Below are 23,074 nucleotides of genomic sequence, written 5' to 3'. Positions count from 1 at the left end.
TTATATATTAAAATGATGCTACAGGAATAAAAGAGTCACTTATCTGAAGCGTTTTTACACGACTTAACGGGGACTGCCAAAATAATTTGAAGGCTGCTGGATGTATTATTACAAAGCTTTGACCTTCAGTCGGCTCTGATTCTGGCGATGTGAATGCCCAACCATGACCGAGTTGTTCCCGTCCACTGCAGAGCACATTTATTAAAAGGATCCGGGAGCAGTAACCGGGAGTTAGCATTGTCTCATTGTCCGTCTACAGCAGAACCGGGGAGCCTTTACAGTCCAACAAGCGCAACGTTTTTATAGGTTAGATTCTACAGTGAGGTTTTTATATGAGAAGATGTAATTAAGCTAATATACAAAACAAACAAAAAAAACTCCACATAAATGTTTTTTCAGACAAAATTTATTAATTTTTTTTTTTTATATGTGGGATGTGCCATTTTACACATTTCTTCAGCTAAAATCATCCCGTCTCATGATATCACACAGTGTACTCTTTGGTCCATTAACAATAGATACATTGAGCTGAAGTAGCATTTCAAGTATGTTTTATAGTGGATTTTGTTTTTCCTACTGGCAGGCCTAAAATACTGAAAATACACTTCTGATTATTTAAAAACTTCATACATTTCCTATTGAGATCATATCACATCAACCCTACATAAATAAAGTACAATGAACCATCAATTTATGAACAGGCACGGGCTTGTTACCAGAATCAAGGCAGACTAAGCTTTAAATGGTCAACAACAGACATTTTGCAGCTCACATCGCTTTTACAGGAGATGGCAAAAAAGTTTGGGACTGAACCGAAATTTCTGCTTGTGATAAACAGGGTCAGTAAGGGAGGGGGGGCTGAAGGGTTGTCCATCACTGTTATGAAGGAAATATAGTTTCAAACTTACATTTTGCAAGCTAGGATTACAAGTTTGAGCTGTTAATGTCATAAACGATAACGTTTGAACGGGTTAATATTCTTCCCGACAAGCTTTTGAAGACTTCTATTCTATATTTTTATTTGTGTCAGTGTATCAACATCAAAATACAAATTACTAAGTCTTTTACATAATTTATTTAATGAAATTTAACTTTTACATTGTTCCATTAGGAGAGATTTAGACTAAATAATATGAATGCATTATGAAGATGAAGAATTGTAAGCATACGCCTGTATCTGGAGTCTAAAGTTGAATTCTTTAATATGAGCCCCAGATATAGAGATGTGTTGTCAATGTGACATCCTGGTAGATCGAAGTTCAACATTCTTATTTTGAAAGAAGCAATTAAGTAGTTTACAGACTACTCTGTTTTATTGGGAGTCTAGGCAACACTTCTAAGTATACAATATGCATTTTGATTGGCTGACACCAACAAGAAACAGTTAAACAATAACGGACAAAATAAGAGCAATTCAAAAGCATGGTGAGAATACCACCACTGGAAAGAAGTTAGCTGCTATCGATGCTAATGTTGTCATACCCTGTGTATCTCCCAATGGGTGCAAAACCAAAGGCACATGTCCCAGTTTTTAATGAGATGAGACGAAAGATGGCTACCAATGACCTACATTTACTCTGTGGTAGTTACTTAAGGTAACTTTTCAAGAAAAAATATGATTCTTACAGTGGTTTTCATTAGTTAATACACAAAACGGAGCTCTTTAAATGACTTCCCTCTGCATTTAGACCAATATAAGTCTAAATCTTTCATATGTGAACAAGTCAAATATGGATTTAATTATGCTCAGAGTTTATGCGCATCTACTGCAGGACATGTCATCAGGGATCATCATTAGATCATGCTGTGTCATTATTTTTTTTTGTTTTTATTTTTCTATAAGTATGGTGAGACTGGCCCATGCCTGTTCATTAGCTATGTCACTTAAGGAAAATTTTGAAGAGATTGCTCGAACAGCTTGGTCACAGGGAGCCGTCCATACTCACCGATTGTGACCCCCAGGACACAAGGCAACTTGACAGCTTGATAGTGACTCAGTAAAAAGAGGAAAACAAAAACAGGCAGGTAGGCACCATGAGAATACCCAAAAAGCCAGGCTGCATGTCGATGAAGCCTGACCTGAATACCGCCGAGGCCAAGATGACTAATTGTTAATTAAGGCACAGTGATGAAAGGAGAGCTGAAGTGTAAATGAATGTGTCAGACTGAAGGAGCCCTCAGACACACCTTTTTACCCCCGCAAAGGAAAGTCAGCAGTATTCCAAAACTTGTGGGTGTTCTCGGGGGCCGGCTGGTTAATGTTTGCAGGGAAATTGAAATTCTGATAATGTTGGTGAAAAAAACAGAAGAGATTGGAAAATTGAAGGGAGAGAGTGAGAAAGAAAAAAACATCAAGATGAAGGAGGGGGATCAAGTATGAATCACTGGAGACAGAGGAGAGCTCGGAGGCATTTGGCTAAACTGTGTATGTCTTCGCTCAATGATGGGAAAATGAATTGTAGCTTAGGGCAAAAAAAAAAAGAAAAGAAAAAAAAAAGAAAAATCTGAGAAGATATCGGTGAGTTTTAAAGCTGAAAAAAAAGAAAGAAAAGACTCCAGCTCCTTTTATTAAAAACATTGTCCCAGACTTTTTCTGATGTTTGGTTGCTTTTTTTTTTTTTTCTTTTTTGATGTTGTAATCCCAATCATCTCCCATTTCTAGGCTTTACCTTCTCCCAAGGCCTGGGGGCAGGACTGAGGCAGGTTGGAGGCAATGTCCCTGAGACTCTCTCTCTCCTCCCTTATCTCGTGGATGTCCTGCTCGATGAGGGACAGGCGGCTCTGCTGTTCTCTGGCAGCAGAGTGCAGCTTCTGGATCTTGGAGCCCAGCGCCGGGCTCTCCACGCTCCCACGCAGCATGCTCAGGCGGCGCTCCGTTTCGTTTAGGATTCGATGAAACCGCTCCAGAGGCACGCTCCCGTCTGGCGAAAAAACACACAGGAGATGGAATAGATGGAAAATGTGGAAATCAGAGGAGGATTTTTCTTTTTTTTTTCCTTTGTTCACTGATGGACTCCATGCAAATAATCTTGTTATTTTTGATTCAAATGGTGCGCGAGTCTGCATGATGACCTAATTACAGTGATTTGGTCATTATCCTCCCAGGCATGTTAACATGCTGACGATAAAGTGCCAAGTCCTGAGCTTTCTAGCTAATTCTACAACTTGGCATATGCGTTGCTGTGGAAAAAGCATTGGCGATTTACAGATTTCTTTTTAATACAACTAAATGTTTCAGATTATAAAACAAATCTTACTTAAGATCAAGATTAAATACAAAAAGATTGATCAGAATCAGAACCAGCTTTTCTTGACCGATATTAAATACACAAACAAGGAATAAGATGCACTCACAGCATACAAAGTAGAAATATAAGAATATTAAAGGAAACAAAGTAAGGTAAAGGAATATTACGTTGTTGTTGATACATTTTTTTAAATCAATTGATAAAGGAACAAATCTACCAAAACCAAACTGGAAGTGTGCAAAAAAGCACCCCACCCACTTTCTCAAATCATATGTTCACTCAGGTTCACCCTATAAATTTGGGTTAATTTAACTTTTCTCATCGGGCTTAAGAACTGCAGAATCAAGAAATCACCTAACTAGAACCTGTCTGACAACATGAAGTAGGCTAAAGGACCCCAAAACAGCAGCAGTTCAACCCCCGTCAAAGGCAAATGAAGCTTCGGCGCAAATTCAATTGGAAGACTCTTTAGCTTCACCTGCCTCATCAATCAGCGCGTCCCTCTCTTTACCCTGGAAATATCAGCGTTGGATCAAGCCTCGCTTCAACCAATCATTGTTCGAGCTCCAGTTGAAAAGGACCTCCTGGCCACGGCCTCCTCTGCTTACCAGCTGCGATCAACCCACCTCCGCCCCATCTCCACCTTCTGCTCCTGGCTCTCAGGCCACGTCCACTTCGATCGCTGCCACCAGTACAGGCCACGGGGGGATTACATTCCTATGCAGTATCAGGAATGTTTATCGAGCTTATCAAAGTTCCAGCTCGACATCCTCGGCCGGGGCCTGAAGGCCAAGGGACTTTAATGTTTATTTGTCATTAAACTTTTCTTAATCGCTTTCTTTCTCTGTCTGAGTCTCTCCAGATTGAATTCAAGAACACACAAGAGGTAAAGTCAGTGCCACCGTTCAGTCTGGAAACAGATATTTCTAAAGGGAAATGCATTTTCTGCAATAACAGAGCAGTGTTTCCTCTTTCCAAGGACTGAAAGAACTCAATGATGCCATTCTCTTCTTGTATCTCTAGTTTGGCGGTTCCTGCAGGTTGTTCCTGACAATATACTCTGCTGAATCCTTAAATATAAAGTAGCTGTGCTGCAGTGGGATAGAAATATCAAGACATCTTGTTATTTTTAAGTACGCAATGTCCTTGCCAGCAAGAACGTAGCCATTTTTTCTCACAGTAAAAGAACCAACTTCTCGGCTCTTGTTCGGTATGCATTGGCCTTTAGGCTTCGGGACTCCAGCAAACCTCAGTAAGAGCCTGTTATCCACAAATGGATAAAATATGGAGCAGTGGTGAGACTTCCCATGCCTGACCAGAAATTAAGATTACACCAAAAGTGCATCAACAACTTTTGGTGCTGATGCACTTTAGGGTTTTTTCGTCATAAAAATCCTAAACATTAAAAGCACTGAAGGCCTCAGTTAAGGCCAGTATTTGTGAGTCAACAATAACAAAAGATTGGTACACAACATCGAAGATGGGAGACTTCTTTAACATTTTCTCTTAAACTTAAAAATCATTGTATTGGTGCCTAAGGCACTTGGGTGAACATGTAGAACCTTTTGGAAAATCTCCTTTTTCATCCAGTGTAAAACTAATACGGTGTTTTAGAAAAAGATAATCATATATAAGTTTGCTCTGGCGACACTGTTGATGTGACAGACTTACCTATTTTGCTGATTAGTTCACTTAGCGTAACAGAATATGCCTCTAACTGGAGTTTAGCTGCTTCCATGTCATTCTTTATGCTGGAAAGTGACACTTCAGGCTAAACAGAAGAACATAAAATTATTACACTTTTTTTTAATCTTAAACAAGGGAGGAGATCAGTATGCTATCAGTCTAGGTAGAAACTAAACTGTAACTTGGAGGAAGACATTTTCCTGTCAAAATGCTCACCAGTTTAGAGTAAATGGGCAAAAAACACAAAAAGGTCCAGAAAGCAAATGACATTTCCAAGCAGCTTTAAAACCCAGTTTAATTACATCTCATATGACATTTCTTCCTCAATGCTTTCTAAAGTTCAATTTGAGTTTTAGTCAATGTTTGTCTTGTCTGGTTCCTTAAAAGTGATGTAACAACACATCAAGATGACAAGGTGGGACGATATACGACACTTCTTTCCAATAAACCAAATCTTATGGATTTATTTTGGCTTTGTTGGTTTGTTTTTATCTTGTGTAAAGCGCTTTGTGTTGCCACAAAAATACCAAAGACCGAAAACAATTGCATTCATGGTTTTAAAAACTTCTTATGAATAAAAATATAATATTCTCAACTTGCCCAGACTTTGACTGGGCCATTATAACAGATGAATGAAGAATGAAGATACTTTATTTGTTGGCCTCTCTTTGGCCACTTGACATAAAAATGGACAGATATGGAAAGACATTTACTGTATTTCTCTGAATGTTTACTTAAACTTACCTCTGATGGAATCATGGGTTTTTCTTTCACTGTTAGTAATTCTTGTTCTGACAACTTATTTAAAGCAGAGTCTATTTGTGAGTTAAGGTGAGAAGCTGCGGTCCTGGTATGCTTGGCTTGGGTCAGAATGGCTTTGGATCCCTGCAAACAAGATGCATAACATGTCTGTAAGGACAAGTTCAGAGTTTCAAGCCTAATGTTTCTACACCACTGCTGATTAAACTGCACTTAGGTGGAGTTTTCATATTGTAATTTGATTTCATAATTTTATATTATGAAAATTTCTAGTCCCAGGCAGGTTGAGGGTAACTTTGAAAACAAAATAAATGTCAATACCACCCAACTGAACAAGGCAACCCTCCACTCCAAACAAATCATAACAAACAGGCCCACATTTAGAAGTTAAATGTGTTCAAGTGTTTAAATCAGCTAAATTATTTCAGTCTAAAGTAGTCAGTTGTAAAACGAACAAAACAAGCCCATACCTTAGCCACATCGTGCGCCATTTCCTCTGCCTCCTTTGTGATGTTCCTTGTGAGGCTAGCGTTTTCCCTTGCAGGAGCTAGCATCTTCTCAATTTGCCTGACCTTCTTCCTGACCTCCGAAAGGACCTTTTCTTCCTGGGGTCTTTGCTTTTTTAACGCCGTCTTGGTCTGAGCCTGCCGGCGGGCCCACTCTTTCACCATGTCTGGAGATGTGAGAATCGACACGGGAAGAAGACAAGTTGTTCTTAACTCAACGCGGCGTAGATTCGAGGAGGTCGTCGTCTCTCGGTCGAGGACCGATCATTTCTGCGCACTCTGTTTTTCTTCAAGATCTTATCCCGGTTGTCTGATCAGAGAACTATCCTCTAATGTTCACTTGATTCATGTTTAATATTTCAGCCAAAAAAAAAAAAGACTTTGTAAAAAAAAAAAAAAAAAAAGCTTTCCACCTCATTATACTTTCCAAGGGATATGCAAATATGTTCAGCCGTGGACAGGTTTTACATGTTGTTAGCTTGATATTTGACTTTTTAATTTAAGATGAATAATTCTTGAACATTTTATGAAGAAACAGTCTTACTTTCTACTTCTCTGTGGATGGTGATGACGTCTGACTCCACTTCTTTCCCCAACACCACTGATGTCAAAGCAGAAGCTTTTGCCTCCTGAACATTCCCTTGCAGCTGCACAACGTGAGCAAAAAAAAGTACATTAAATTGTGAAACAAAACCTAAACATGACACAAAATCTCCCCACGAGTCATGTTGATAAAACCTACTCAAATTAAGCTCTAGTTTGCAAGACAGCTGAGGTTTTCGTCTTTGCCGAAACACCAATTGTAAAAATTGTTCAAAGCAAAGTTTATGAGATGTGTCATAAGATGAATTAGCAATAAAAAACAAAGAGAAAACATGCTAATGTTAGCCTGTAGCATTAATTGTCATGCACATATTTTAGCACTCCTACACCCCGGCAGTATGCAGAAGTTTGCATACTGCAGGGGTGACTCCTCCTAAAAGGAAGAGTCACTCCTCCTTTTAAGAGGAGTGACTTCCTGTCACTCCCCCTAAAAGGAGGAGTGACAGGAAGTACAAGGACAAAATGGAGCTGCTTTCCGATTGGTGCAGAGTCAAGGACCAGCAAAAAGAGGTGGATATCGAGTTTAAGCAGCAGAAAATAGACATCCCACAGAGCTCTGCTGTTTGGCAATGGAAAGTGAAAGATAACCTAACCTAGAGGACAAGTACCAGGTGGCAGTGGAAGAAGGTGAAGCTCACACAAGTCTTCTCAAACTTACTCCAGAGTGTGGACTGGCCTACTTTCTGAATGAATGAGGTCAGAAGCTATTTCAGATTAAACAATGCGAGTTTATTTAAGACTAGTTTAAAGTGTCACATCAGAGATCACTTCCCTCCATAAATTAAAAATATCTGCTTTTAGCAAGAGAAACAGACACTGCTTTGTGCTGAGAGTCAAGCTAATCAAGCCAAGTAAAATTTTTCACCCTTACAAGCAAAATATTGGAATCCAACTTATTTTTTGAGGTTAGTCAATAACTTTCACATTCAAAAGAAAAAAGAACAACACATACTTACCATTTTAATTGCGTCTACTTCTTCAAGGTTTTTCAAGACTGTCTGCTTTACTGACCCCATCTCCTTGCTGATGTTACTGATGAGATTATCTTTGGTCTGAATTTCTTGGTCCAGCTCTACTGTCCATTTTAAAATGTCTTCACTCAACTGCACAGACAGAAAGCAACGTAGATAAGTGTACGTTTATTTGGAGATAAAATAACGAACCCGTTTTTCTCAAGAAGTTACATTATCCCACACCTGTGTTGTTACATTTGTAATCTGGAACACAAGAAAATCTGAAACTGAGCGTTTTTGGTTTGCAGTATTTTGTTTGATTGGAGATGCTGAAGAGGTTTGCCGCCTCCCCCGTCTGGAATAATGCGCACCCTTTGAGCAGCGGCCTCTGCCATAAATCTTCTCTTCTTTGCCAACTTAGTGTTCTTTGCATGCCAAATGTTAAATCAAGCGGAAAACTTAAATAACTGCCTGGTGGTCGCCTGCCTCCTCCGACCAGTCAAGTGTGAGTTTACACCCGTCTCTCCTACTGCAGCTGAACTATAATGAGCTTCAGCCTTTGTGAAACTGACCATTGTATAAATCCATATGCTAATACAAGTTTCAGCGAAATCATAAGAAACATATTTGCTATATTCATTTTTGTATCCAGTTTAATTTGATTTTCATTGTAGTTTATTATTAAAACTGCTATATATATATTTTTTGCCATTATCAGCCTCGGTGCTTTGGTTCTTTTCTAACCAAAAAAAAATTACACATAATTACAGTCCTCTGTATGTGCCAATAACAATAATTCACCCACTTGTTATATAAAAAAAATGCTTCCTTTCACACAATGTTCTTTATGAATTTTCCCATGAAATATTTTGACTTCTGGAAGAATGTTGCTTGTTTTCCCAGACATTTACATACAAAGTCCAACTACAAAGTGAATGCATCAGTAAGTGCCATGCTTCTGAGTTTTCTATATCTTCACCAAAGCACAATACTGCCACCACCACCACCATTTTGGGTGTAACGGCACCCAGATGTCCAGTTCCAGTTCTCGATGGCCAGTGCTCTGCATGTTGACCAGTGTCCTGCATGTTTTAGATGGATTTCTGCTCCAACACAGCTGATTCAAATCGTCCCAACTATTACCTCTGTGAATCGCAGTTCTTCCACTTCAACAGTATATCAGTGCAGTTAGCCTGACTTGTGCGTCTTTTATGCATTCCACCCATGTGGCCGTATAATCACACACACATTAGTCAACAAACAAACACTACAAATTCTAGGGCGTCTTGACTGACCTGTGCAGGGGAGTTGTCCAGATGTGTTTGGTTGAAGCCCGTTTGGTTCGTGTCTGATGCTGCTCTGGCATCCATCAGAGTCAGCTGATGCAAGGATGATGTGAAGTTACCCAGGGCAAGCTTGAAAGAGGCATCTTCTTCTACCAGGGTCAGATGTTTGGCTACAGTAACATTTAGCAGCACGGTGAGGTTTTCCTTCTGCTGCTGCATTCGGGTTATTCTGGCATGAGAGCAGGAGGGAAGGACGGCAGGTTAGTCACAAATAAGGCAGGAAAGCAAAAATGAGCTAGAATCAGGATGGCTGCATTCATTTGATGTGGGGAAATACTAAGTGATGTGCCGCGGGATTGACAGTGCCCCGTATTCCCTGCAAGAATTCAGGAGCTTTCACTGCAACATTTTGACACGGAAACCCTGTGCCTTTATTGATACTGACGATGAGGAAACTCCGCTCGCGATTCACATGTAAAGAGGAGTAAGGAGAGATTGACGCTGCGGAAAGAGCACACGATGAATAACGAAAGGTGTTGGACGCAGTGCAGGGGATGTTGACGTGGTCATTTATTATCATCTTCAAAGCTGTAATTACATCTAATCTGTTTTGCCTCACAAAAGCAGGTATACGCAAATAGAGCAGGGCGGCTAAGCATTCGTTGCCCCAGAAATGAATTAAAATGTTTGGCAGAGTGCAGGAATCTTGTAACATTCAGAATAGGTTGGGGCTTTTCACATGGCTGCATAGTTTTATATCTGAGCAAAAACAATGCAGTTCAGTTTCATTAAACCATAAAAACTGTGGAAAAGTTAATGACTTTCACTTTTAACAAAAAGCTGCATGACAACATTTAAAGCTTTATGCAAAGAAAATCAAGTTGCAGTGGATAACGCAGCATAAGTTAAATAAAATACAACAGAGCTGTGCTGTAAAGTAATTGTTTGATAAAATCATAAGCTACAAAGTTTGCAGCGTCCTTTGTCATCTACGCAGACCTGATAAGGCAAAGCTACTGGTGGGCTGAATTGCAACATAAAACAAGCTTTAAAGGGGAACTCAGACTCCATAATTATACTGAAACACCATGAACTTATTATTTGAATGCTTAACTGCTTTAATGTTTGGATCACCCTGTTCTAGAAAGTGAATTTAGCGAGGAAAAAAAACAACAAAAAAACCCCAAACAAATACAGTGTGTTTAGCCTGTAAACAATGATAGTAAGGTCAAACATTTAGAAAGCCTTTAAATGGACTACGTTGCATCCAGTATTACATGCATGCTAACCCCAGTGGGACATGTCTTTAATTTAAATCGTAAAGCTTTCGCAAGAGGAACTGGAAACTGCAGCAGTCTCGGTTTAATCAAAGAGATTTTTTTTTTACTGCAAAATACACACATTTCAACCATAGGAAATTGTTTTTCTTCGTTGGACACGCACAGAGTGATTTTCTGCAAATACGTCAAAATATGATCGGATTAAAATCAAGCTTTTGATATTCCTGTTTACCATTTAATGAGGTTTAGACCAGGGTTGTTTTTTTATGATTTCTGTATAAAAAATATTCCCTATCAGCCAAACAGTACATCTCCTGATTTTATACCATAATAACATTATTTCTATACATGCAACTTTGATTGCACTTAAATAATTTGAGTCGGCATGTGTGACAAATGCTCTGGGCTTGTGTGACTCTTTATTGCGGAACATTAAAACACAGAAGAAAAACGTTCCTGTTCCTGTGTTTTGCAAATTCATCGTTGCTTCCCGACCTGTCTAAAAATCTAGACTTTTATCATATCGTAACCTGGCTCCAAAACTTCTTCTTCTATTTACTTCCAAGATGCTTTTGATAAAACTGCAGGTGTTTCTTTAGGGAAAACAAAAACAAAAAACAATACCTCAAGTTTTCTAATAGCTTTTGTTCCTACTCTTAAGGGCTGCACCAAAGGAAACTTCAGTACTAGTTTGCATTTAAAATGCGTAGCACCTAGTTGATGAAAACAAAATGTTGTATTGTTTTGTAATTTAGGACAAATGCCATTACAACACATTGTCATTTTATAGCAGCAGCATGATCAAACACAACCTTTTCATCTAACATATGACTACATTTAGATATAAAAGCACCAATGGCAGAATTGATAGCACTTTTAATGATTTCTATAAACAATGCATGCAAAACATTTCCTTTTTATTAGTAATCCACGATTCGTAATTACTGTGGTGGTCATATTACAGACAGGCTCATTTATTCTAGCTACACTTCAAATTGGGGAAAGAACATATCATTCAAAAGTCATCAATACCTTGATAAGTCAAGAAATGATGAGAAGAAAAATGCAACTCATCTAAACTTGCCCATGTCTACAACCATTAGGACTGCAACAAACAAATCAGGAAGAGCACCAACAGTGAAGAGGGTGTGATAGGAAGTTAGAAATGTAGCTTTCTCTGAGAAAACTAGATCAATTGTTTAATGTGCGATTATATTACTGAGATCATTCATTTTCAGGCAACACAACCAACAACAACAATCTGAAACAAATAAAGTAATTCTACTCATAACTGTTTTCTCCTAAAATAAGCAAAGCACATAGAAACCACTGCATTCATGTTTTAATGGAAAATGAAAATAAAACAATGGAAAAGTTGTGTTTTTTGCTCATCTAGTGTTACCTTAGTGATTCCTGTTCAGTGATTCTGAAAAGCAAGAAACCCAAATGCCTTGAAGCAAAAAGTAGTGAAAGAAGTAGGTATGAGTTACATCCCTAATAATGTTTATTTTTTTATTATTATTTGACAATCCCCTTATTCAATATCCCAACTACTATCAGTATGTTTACCATTAGTGGAGGTAAAATTAAAACTTTTAAAAGAAATATGAATTATATAAATCTTTCTCCATATTAAATTATTATGAAAACATTCCAGTGTGCAAAGCGCTAGATTCGTTCACAGCAACTGCATGAAAACACAGTTTTTAATTGGTTTAATTTTTTTTTAAAATACAATCATGCTTCACAATTCAGACTTGGCGAGGCAGAAACCTGACGGTCTATTTTTAGAAACAGATTGAACACGTTGGTTCTTTTCTGGTTCGATAGCTTCCAAACAATAAAACGCCTCTGCTAAAGTATCAACACATGGGGAAATATGTGTGGGAAAAGCAATTTAATGGTGCCCATCTGTGCTAAAACTGCTCACTTTGCATCCTATAAAGTGCCTCTCACACACACGTGCGCGCACACACGCACGCACACACACACACACACACACATACGCGATGATGTGCAGCACCGCTCCAGCGATGAACAGAATTCTCCCGAATCAAGCTGACTCCCGTTAGGAGGGGGGTAATCAATTTTGAGCTCCTCGCTTCTTTGCTCTCATCATGGCCACCGGAGGGCTTTTTGCATCATTCTGTCTGGTGTTCGGGATAATCCTCAGAGCAATCACATGCTAGGAGATGCAGTGAGCATGCTGCAAATCCAAGAAAGCAATAGGCTTACAGCGGAGAGAAGCTGTCCCCCCTGTGACTAAATGTCTTACTCCTAAACTCCAGCGTGCTTTTAACAAAAAAAATAAAAAATAAAAAATTGCAGTGAAAGAGAGGGCTTTGGGCGATAATGCAAGGATAGGTACAGCTTTGTTGGAAATACAGTGCAAAAGCCAAAAAAATTCCAGAGAGCTGAGCGGCTTGTTGGGTTAATAAGTAACGACTGTGTTATGTGACCAACTTAAGCGTTGTCCCTGCTTGCGTTTCCTTTTTATGCTTGTGTGCGTGTGCGCGTGTGTGTGAGAGTTAATTTGGTTGTTTTTTGCTCACTGCTCTTTCAGATTCCTGGTGTACTCCTCTGTGGAGTTGTCCTGCAGTAGATCCATCAGGAAGCTGAAAGCCTGCTTTGACTCACGCACCGCCCTGCTGGCTACGGCCTCAATGCGCTCCGCCGTTTCACTGTGACTGCAAAGGAAAAAAAAATAAAAAGGAAAGAAAGAAAGGTGGACAAAGTGAAAACAGAAGGGAGAAAAAAAAGCATGCAGCGTAAAATAATAGACCATTACGACTGCCTGAGGTGAGGTGAAATAGATCTGAGCATTGATGCTTTCCCCCCACCCCACACACTGGATCTCCTGGCCAGGTTTCTGGAACAGGCATATAATAGAGCTGCGAGCTCCAAGTGGTCGAGAGCATCGACTCGCTGCGGCGTGACCGCACTGTGAGTGACAAGCACGAAAAAGCAGCCGAGCAGAGATCTGCAGATTACTGAAACAGACTCCGCTTTTAATTGACCACTGAAAGCCCATTGAACAGACTTACCTTTTCATTAGGACCTGGGAGTCGTTGACCATTATGCTCCATTTGTTGGGCGCTGACATGGCTTCAAAAGAAATGATCTGTGAAAACGATAGGGAGGGAAGGCAACACAGTGAGTGGGGTGAGGGTGGTCTGGCTTTAAACCACGTTTTACTTGATCATTTTAACAAAAGGAAAGAAAGTCTCGGGTTTCCTAGAAAACTTTTTGCAACGACCCAGTCTGTTTAAATACACACTAACCCGACACCGTGTTATGTCATAGACACGCATGTTCACATTCTGGTTAACAATTATACCAATGAAATGAGAGCGGTCCATTAGATTTGATCATCTACGTTATGAAGATGGAGTGCTGAAGTCTAAAACAGTTCAGAAAATGGAAGAAAAGAATATTTAGGTGGTTTTGAATTTGGTATTGTTGCGACTGCAAGATGAGCTGGTTTGTATGATTCAGAAACTGCTGACCTGCTGTAAGGTAAAGTAATTTCATTTATATAGCACATTTTCAGCAACAAGGCAATTCAGTGCTTTACATGAATTATACAGTAATACAACAAAACAACAAATCAAAGTAAAGCGCAAAAGAAGAAAAATTATGAAAAAATAAGTAGTCTGTGACTTTTAGGAGTTTCTCTGGATTCTAAGTTTGTTCCAATTCCTGAATATATAAACTAGATGTTCCTGTTATAAGTATAATTACTCCATAATCTATAAGCTAGAAGAAGTTTCTCTGGATAATAATAAACCAAGTGTTGGTCTAAAGTAATAAAAATGTTGGTTCTCTATAGATTGTCCTAAATGTTGATCTAAGGTAATAAGAATCTTCTCTAGATTAGTTTCTCTGGATTCTAATAAGATGTCAGAGGAGAATCTGCAGACTGATTTGACATTACTGGCAAGTGTACCTCAAATAATATCTCATTACATCTTTGGTGTGTGGCTTCTCGAAAGCCCAACACATTGAACCTTGAAGAAAATGAGCTACTGCAGAAAGACAATATCTTCCAGCAGGATGTTGTCATCTCAAACTAACTTCTTGAGCTTGACAATGAGTTCTCTGCACTGCAGAGCGCCATTTGGATGTGCAAACAAGAAGTCTGCAGGAACAGAGAGATGCTATCATTTCAATATAGAATCAGATGAGTGTTACAAAACGCCGCTGAATTTGTGCCACAGAGAACTAAGGCGGCTCTATGAAGGGAATAGGATGCAAGCCGGTACAAGTTGGGTGTATCTAATTAAATGGCCGGTAAGTGCACGTTATTAAAAATGACATACATATCCACTGAAGTGTTGTCCTAAGAAAAATGATGTCCACACGGCTGAATGCAGAGTCCTTTGACGAGTGACACCCAATTTGGAGGAATGCAAACAAACGGAGAGAACCGCAATTAACGCTGCTCAATTCTTTGCTCCTTTTGGAAGACTGCCTGTCGATTGATTATTAACCAAACAGCTGCTGCAAGTGATGAGAGCAACAGAGTTCCAGTTTGTCTGTGCAAGCACAAAGACGATCAGAAAAGAGGAAATTGCACTTTGGCTAGAAAAAGCTCACTGATCACTCTAAAGTCTAAATAAGAGGACAGGCGGATCCATAAAAGCTTCCTGCAAGCCCAGGGCTCACAAAGAAAGGCCACCAAATGTGAAAAGAACAAGTTGTTAATTTAGGAATCCATTAAAGACCGGTTGAATCTTTGCTTTTGGAGAAAGCCATTTAGGTGCGTCTATTGCTTGTTAAACTGAAGCGTTCCATAATCATAAGAGGGTCTAGATTTTGTCACATGTAACCTCAGAGTGTTTGCAAAACTCCAGTCTGATGTTAAACTGCACTAATCAGTATGACTCAGAATATTTTGATGCTTTTGTTGATTTATTTCAACTATCCTGCTTTGATAGTGGACTGATAATATAAGACTTAATTAATGAAAACAAAATAGGGTGAATATTTGGCTAAAATCAGCTATACAGGATAAAATATATAGATACACCCTCACTAATATTTGGATAAATGTCTCTCGGGAAGATGAAGAGAAGTAATTTTTGGAGCCATTAACAAGGTCTGGTTAATAGCCATTATCAACCGAAATGGTCTGATCTAAATCGGTTGGTTTTCCAGCAAGCACCACAAACTTTAAATGAAGGTTATGTTTGGACCACAGAAAACAGCGAATGTTAGCCTACTTAATCCACAAAAAAAAATAAAAATGTGTTTGTTTGAGGTCGTCTTTTTGTTGGAACACCATCTGCTTTCACCATCTAGCTTTTGGCTTTTAAGCCAAAAAAACCGCTTTTGTTCTAACTAAAAAGTCAGAACATTTTTAGGTAACTCTTCCTTCATTACTCCATGAATTCTGATGCATACATCAGCAGCGTGGGGAGCGACTCCGTGGGATTGTTCAGTCACCGCCATGCTTAAAAGCTGGGGCAATGTTCTTGGGAATGAATGTCCCAAAACAAACTCTCCTTTTGGTCATTATAGCTGAATTATCAACCGTCTAGTCAGACTATAAAACCTTTGTTCACAAGCCATTTGGTTTGTCTATGTAGGCAGCTGCAAATTATAATCTGGCATGATGGGGTCAATTTTGGAGAAGGTGCTTCTTTCACTGGTGTGAGCCGTTTCAACTCATGTTGAGATTCAGCTGGTTTCACTGTGGACAAGGACACAGGCGTCTGAGCATCTTAAACTTTGGGATAGGGTCACCCTAATCCTTGCAGGTTCTTGAGTTGGTAACATTATAATCTTTCAGTCAGATGATTGAAACATAGACGTGGTTTGACAATTATCCCAAACACCCATAAATGGCTTGAATTAAGCTTCCTGAATGGCTTTTCAAAGCTACAACAATAAACTTATTATTGATTTGTGGACTTTGCTTAGACAAGTGGATCAGTGCAAACATACCAACTAACTTAGTTAAACTCTACCAGTTTTGCCATGTGCTTGAAGTGCAACTTAATGGGAGAGATTCATCAGAATATCAGTAAAGGAGAGTGCATATAATTATGTAAGATTAATGCTATAATATGCACCCAACTTGTTTTCAAAATGTATTACAATTTTATGTCATTTGATAATTTTCTTCAAAAAAAAAAACATAAAAAGGGAGCAAAAATAACATAACATTTAGACTATTTTTGACCAGAAATATCTACTGTATAACTTTTGTTATCATCACTATTTATAAGTGAATGTATAAAGCTAGAGATAAGACTCATCACCTATTAGGAATTTGATCAGATATCGCTAAAAAAAAACAAACAAACAAAATCATATCTAGCGAAATGATAAATGCTCATTTTGCAAAACACTCATTTTGTCCCTCTTGGTCATGTATGATCTTTAATGTTTTTACTCCAGTTTAACTGTGGCACTCTCTCTAAAGTGTACATCGTGTCTTTAAACAATTTAGAGCTACTTCTGCAGTTAATCTGTTGCATCCATCCCAGATCCTAAACCCCCGCCGAGTGTTTACACACCTTGTTCCACTGAGGGCTTCGTTCTCTGCAGCTCTCCGTTTCCTGTTTGTCTCCTCATATATACACTCTTCACTTACTGCCATAAATCTCAAAGAAAGAATCTCTCTCTAAGAGGTCTCTTATCCAGTCACCTGCTGTGAACTGCTGGCACGTCTTGGATTTCGGACCCATCTTCCACCTCGCGAGAAGTGGTTTAGAAGCTATTACCCGTCCTCTGAGGCCTCTGCCAGACAGGCTTTTGTTGATGGGACTTTTTCTTTTTTTGCTGTTTGTATTCCAGCATTTTTTTGTTATGTTTTAAAAATTGATGAAGTTGCTTTTCTCTCAGTGAACAAAGCTTGATGTATTGATTTTCTGATGCCACACTCAATTTCGGTCTGCCTGATTGTACTTTGGATACAACTGATTCAGTTGTATCGAAAGTGTTTTGGAGGGCAATGCAGCCTTTAGAAACTGTCAATACACCTGTAATAGGACAGAGGAGTCCCGGCTTTTTGTGGAATAACAATAGAACTTCGGACATTTTCACTTAAATCTGGCACCATATATATATATATATATATATATATATAAACCATAAACCAATGCATCCTTTAAGTTTTTGCTAAAAAAAAAACTAAAAAAAAGTGCTTACCTTAACTTACCTGAGTAAGGTAATCCAATCTTTGGTCTTTGCCAGTGCTAAAAGGTAGCCTCTCTTTTTTTTTCTTCTTAGTTTGTTTTCTCTTTGCACGCTCTTCGTTTTGCTTTTTCACCAATTTATACTTTTATAAATTATTTATACTAGAACGTCTAATTTGTTCTTTAGCAGTTACTTTGGCAACACATTAAAAGTAATTATCTAATATCTACTAACGATCTGTTTTAAGGAAATGTGCCAAGAAGACCATAACATTTAATGTCAATGAGGTATATAGATACATTTAATTAAATTAGAATTAGTATTTTTCAGGTTATTCCCAGTTAATAATAAAAAATTAAAAAAAACCTTCCATAACCAACATCACAAGCATCTAGTAGATAGATGCAAAACGGTTAACACAACATGGATGTAGGTTAGCACAAGATGTGAGCAGGAAGAGTGGGTATGACTCAGCAAATGGGTGAACTGACCCAGATGATTTCCATTAATCCCAGTGTTAATAGTGTAGAGATCATGAATTGTTTTAGTTTAGCCTTTTCATGCATGAATTATTAAAGCTTCACATCAGATCTCAGCCCTCAGTGTTGTCAATGTTCCCTAGAAACTAAATGCAAGCAATTCAATATAAGCATGAACTCTTTAAAAGGGACATTTATAAATAAATGCTGTGTATGACAACATAGTGGAAGGGTGGGGCAGTGAGCCAATAGTTACGTCTATATACTCCACCCATGGTGACGCAGCTGTTTCCTCAGTATTACAAATTGCTGATACTGGGCATGTGTGTCACCCACCACATTGTCCAGGTCCAGCGTTGCCTGCTTCAGCTGATCCCCGGATGCCCTGATCATCAGCAGGATTTTGGTGAAGGTTTGACACGCTCCTGTGCTTCCCTCATCCTTCCTCTCATCCTTCCTCTCGTCCTTGTCTTCCTCCTCCGTCATGCTGATGCTGCAGTTCAAAGCGAATGTAATGCCATGGAGCTGAGCTGAAAGTGCGCCTGCTGAAGCTTCCAGCAAGGAAAATTGTTTTATGAAGGCCTCCCGTGCCTCTGGAAGAACAAAGCAAATAAAAACCGCATTAAGCCTTTCATGGATTATTTCACAGAGAATGTTATTCTTCCCGTACTCTTTGTAGCTCGCAACTATCTTGCTCTCTAAACTCTCATTTACCGGGGTAATTCGTGCAAGGACTCTCATCCTTCCTGCCTAGCCGCTAGAGAGGAGACAGGGGAAAAAAAAAAAAAGCATGTGGGAGTCTGTCCAAATTCCAACACCTCTGTCACACTCGCTTTGCAGTTTATGAGGATAATCTGGCTGACCGTTAAAGCAAGTAATTGGGGGTGAGTCCAATCAGTACAATATGTGTCGGTTGTTGCTTTATTCTATCTTTGTCTTATGAATTGAAACTAAATAAGTGTGTGTCCCAGCATGGGTTGTTTTGGTGCCCACACGTAGAGGCCGTGGCTCCCACATGCATTATATTATTATCAGGCCACCCAGCGTCTTAAAGAGCATGGCTGGAATGTGTGGCGTGGGCGTTAGGATTTGTTCAACAACTGTTATCAGGATTGCAACTATAATCATTATAAACTAGGGATTAGAGATGCACTTTCTGTCATATCAATAGGGATTAAGTTAGTCACATGGTGCCTTGTTTTATATTGTTATGCTTTGTCTCCATTTGGCTTGTGCAGCTGAGCCTGTAAGCCTTGTTCCCCTCGAAAGATAATGAGGATATATCAGCATTGTGTTAAAGTAATTGGGAGAGGTCGGGTATTGTTGCCTGCTTCCTGATTTAATCGCTTTGTTGTGCCTCTCGTGCAACGCCGTGGCGGGAGGGGTGGGTGGGGGGGGCGCGCAGCGAAAAGCCAGGGGTGGCGTCAAGTCAGATGTCTCGGCCACACTTCCCGATCGCCTGCGCGCTCATATGGTTATCGTCTCCCAAGGCAGGAATGCACCGCATCAGACACAAAGGGGAACAGGCTAGAGTCGTGTTTCACAAGGCGAACGCCAGCATGTGTCTTGAGAAGCGATGGACAAAAGACGGTGAGAAGGAGGATAGAGAGGGGGGCTGGGGGGGCATCAAAAGGAGTGAGGAATTATCTCTTGCTTTCTTGCTGTTGTACCTTGGAAGGCCAGAAAATCCTCCAGCGCGTTGGGAAAAGTATCTTCCCTCTGGTGCTCCCCTTCGTAAAGCCCCGTTGTGGCGTACTTCAGTGGGTGGTGGCGCTTCCCAAATCTGCCTCGGCAATCAAAGTGAGCCAGCAGCTTGTCCAAATCCCGAAGACGAGTCTGAAGCTTTTCGGCCTGTAACAACATCATGATTTTAAAAGAATCGGAGGGAGAGCAGGCTTTTTTGTTTAAAATAAAAAAATAAAAAAAGGCGTGAAAAATAAAATAATGTGGCTCTAAAATATCTGTATTCATTTATTCAGATGCAAAGATTGAGATGTGACTTCAATTCTTAGTACACCAACACATGAAAATGTAGTATTTCAACAAAAGCAATGAATAAATGAATATCAACAACACGATAAGGGATGGAAAAGCGTCTTCCTATCTGGATCCTCTCGCTGTTCTGTGTGCCATAGGCAGAGGAGGAAAGCATTGCGAGAGATAAGTAGATTAGACTTTGAGAGAATGAAAATCAGGTCTGAAAGTGAAATGAAAGGGAGGTGATTGGTCCTGGCAGTTAAACAGTCACAGATTTATTAAACGTTGGTGTGATCACACGTCTTTTTAAGGGGGAAGGTGTGCCATCAGTTGCCCACAAGACCTATTTGATTATCAGCTGTGCTTTCTGCTAGTTAGTAACCAAAGTCTCTGCCAGGTGATAGAAAAAAAAAAAAGAGTCTGCAGATTTGACTCTTGGCTCTAGATAACTCTTATTTTCTGGGTTTGATAATCTTTTCAATGAATACGAAGGAAATCATTGAAAGAAAGCTCATAAGAAGTCCCAGTTGATGTTTGTGAAAAGTCATGCAGGGGTCACGTCAAATATATAGAAAACAGACCAAATCTAAAGTATTTGACCCATAGCGAGACGCCACGTTACTGAGAGTTAGGGTTGATGAGTAGATTGATAGAGCTGAAATGTAGGGTAAACTTGGAAGAAACCCTTTGAGAGGTTGATATTAGCTTGACATCGATCTCGAACATACGCCCTGAACTACAGCATGACATGTTAGATCAAAGCATATGGATCTAACATATTGCAGCGAATCAATGCTCCTCAAAGCACTGACCATTTAAAGATTCTAATCACTAGTTTGCGATGACCTAATATGAAACTCTTAAAACACAATGATTATTGGTTTTTGTCAAGAAATGAAAATGTTCTTGGGGTACGAAGGATTTTGCAAGGCCGTGATGTTACTCCCTTTCTCCGTTTTATGTTTTATCCAAAGGGGGAAAAAAATGTCAGCACCAAGATAGGGAGACAAAGAGGGCGACCGGTGGGAGGGAGATGGGATGTTAGAGGACAGGAAGAGTAATTGCAAGAGTTCAGAGAAGACAAGGGTTGGGATGTTCACTGAATTGCTAACACCGTGGAAGCCGCCGCATGCATTCGCACAGGAATGGTGATGGTCCGGCGAGGACGTCCAGCTACTGCTGCAAGGGGGGAAAAGAATAAGCGCAGGAAATAAAGGCAGAACATGTTAAGAGGTATTGGATTCTCCTCAGAAGGGGAATCCAGGGACACACATGGAGTCTTGGAGCACCGAATGCGGGATGCAACAGATCCAAAGGGACAGAAAGGAGCGCAGGAGATCATTAGGGCAAATGTCCCTTTCTATTTCAATGCACACCCACTGTATAACTGCAATCTCCAAAATACAAAGGAGCCATACGGCTGTCAGGAAGGTCTGCAAAGGCGGCGTGCTCCGAGGGAATGTGATATTTAGAGGGAAGAATTGTACCTTGTGAAAGCAAGAAGGCAAGAAACACCATGTAGGTGTGAAACCTATTTATATACATCAGTGCAGCAACCAAGTGTTTAAGACAAAATCGAAAACCCAAAATGAGACATTAGGAAAAATGGATAGATGAAGCAAACAAAAATGCATGGCACAGGGAGAGCTACTTACACAAATCAGGTCATTTACAGTAGAATTTGGTAACGCCAAGCCTTTTTTAAATCCCACAGTGGGGAAATTCACTTGTTACAACAGAACAGTAGCTAACTATGCCCCAATGTATATGGAAATATCTCGAAAGTCAATATAAACAACTCTATATCAACAAAATGCATTGTTAAAATAAATATAAACTAAATAAATACAGAATATGTTCTGTTGCATGGAGATTGCACAACTTTACAGAGCTCACATGAAGTTAGAATAAAAAGCACATGCTATTTGTTGCATGTGAAAAAGTGACAAGTCACTGAAAACAGTTACACTAAGCCTAACAGTCATGTTTTAAACCTGTGGGAAGAAGTCAGAGTACATGGAGAGAACCCGCACAGAAACTCTGACAGAACATGCAAGCGCCATGCAGACAGAGCCCAGGCCTGGATCTGAACCCTTTCCATTAAAACCGCATTTGAAATTCACTACATTCCTTCACCAGGGTGATCAGAACAGAAATGATCTTCAACTACAGATACTCACATGTTCTTTGACGAGGCCGTAGCAAACTGGGCACTCCTCACACTGGTGGGTGGCTCGGTCATAGAAATAATTCAGCTCACATTTGTCGCACTTGTGACCCACGAAGCCGCGGCGGCACTGGCAGGTGCCGTTGCCGCGACACTGCATGGAAGCGGAGCCCATCGGGTCACAGTTACAGGCTGGACGAAGCGGGTTTAGATGAGAAGGGGAGTTGGGAGGCGAGGGTAAACAATTTACGAGTTAGAGAAAACTTTCAAGTGTGATCTGTACTGAACGTATTAGACCAGGGCATGGGGGGCAGCTGCAGTGCCTGATGTAAGGTAGCGTACCTCTGCAGCCTTGTGAGGAGAATCCGAAAAAGCCCACACGGCATGAGCCGCACAGGGTCCCGTCCACTCCTGCGCGACACAAGCACTCCCCCGTGGCTGGATGGCAGGCCATCGACAGCGAGCCGACCGGGTTGCATTTACACCTGGTGAAGGCAGGACGATATCTCAATGGCAGGTTCAATGCATAATCTCTCATACAGACCTTCTCTCAGATGCGGTGGGAATCCATTTACCTTTCGCATCCTATGCCAGGCTGAAGGTCAAAGAAGCCGACTTCACAGTGGCTGCAATCTCGCCCAGTCACATGAGCGAGGCAACGGCAATTTCCTGTCGCGGGGTGGCATTCGTCGACAGGCCCCGAGGTTCCTGCAGCGCTGCAGCGACATGCTGGGGAAGAACAAATAAAGCATTTTTATAGTTAACGTAAAGATAATGTTATATTGTTGACAGCTTAAATTTGCATGCGTCTCCCTTTCGTATGGGATATGTTATTAGTTTTATCTCATTTGAGTGCTGGAGGGAGAATTAGATAAAATGACAGACAGGAGCATGGAAATTCAAGCATCCCTCTGCAACATTGTTCTGCCGGATAAATTCAACTGGGGATTACAGGTAGGAGAAAAATAGGAAAAAGGAATATGAAAG

The 23,074-nt window shown here is 40.0% G+C and overlaps 1 protein-coding gene across 1 annotated transcript in view; it reads right to left on the bottom strand.

Annotated features, from left to right (window-relative positions):
* Window positions 1-390: 390 nt before the first annotated feature.
* The window catches only part of lamc3 (laminin, gamma 3), a 133,663-nt gene continuing 110,979 nt past the window's right edge, over window positions 391-23,074 (bottom strand). The window contains exons 15-28 of the mRNA XM_008423622.2: window positions 22,663-22,816; window positions 22,430-22,572; window positions 22,101-22,279; window positions 19,614-19,794; window positions 18,280-18,536; window positions 13,366-13,442; window positions 12,874-13,008; window positions 9,051-9,270; window positions 7,759-7,905; window positions 6,744-6,846; window positions 6,164-6,366; window positions 5,679-5,819; window positions 4,920-5,019; window positions 391-2,921 (exon numbers count right to left, since the gene is read on the bottom strand). Of these exons, the coding sequence (XP_008421844.1) occupies window positions 2,659-2,921; window positions 4,920-5,019; window positions 5,679-5,819; window positions 6,164-6,366; window positions 6,744-6,846; window positions 7,759-7,905; window positions 9,051-9,270; window positions 12,874-13,008; window positions 13,366-13,442; window positions 18,280-18,536; window positions 19,614-19,794; window positions 22,101-22,279; window positions 22,430-22,572; window positions 22,663-22,816 (2,303 nt within the window). The 3' untranslated portion in view covers window positions 391-2,658. The remainder of the gene's footprint in view (window positions 2,922-4,919; window positions 5,020-5,678; window positions 5,820-6,163; window positions 6,367-6,743; window positions 6,847-7,758; window positions 7,906-9,050; window positions 9,271-12,873; window positions 13,009-13,365; window positions 13,443-18,279; window positions 18,537-19,613; window positions 19,795-22,100; window positions 22,280-22,429; window positions 22,573-22,662; window positions 22,817-23,074) is intronic.

Source organism: Poecilia reticulata, linkage group LG12 (genome assembly GCF_000633615.1).
Source record: "Poecilia reticulata strain Guanapo linkage group LG12, Guppy_female_1.0+MT, whole genome shotgun sequence".
NCBI classification, from domain to species: Eukaryota; Metazoa; Chordata; class Actinopteri; order Cyprinodontiformes; family Poeciliidae; genus Poecilia; species Poecilia reticulata.
The sequence above is the reverse complement of the archived record's forward strand: the minus strand, read 5'-3'. Positions and strand labels throughout refer to the sequence as shown.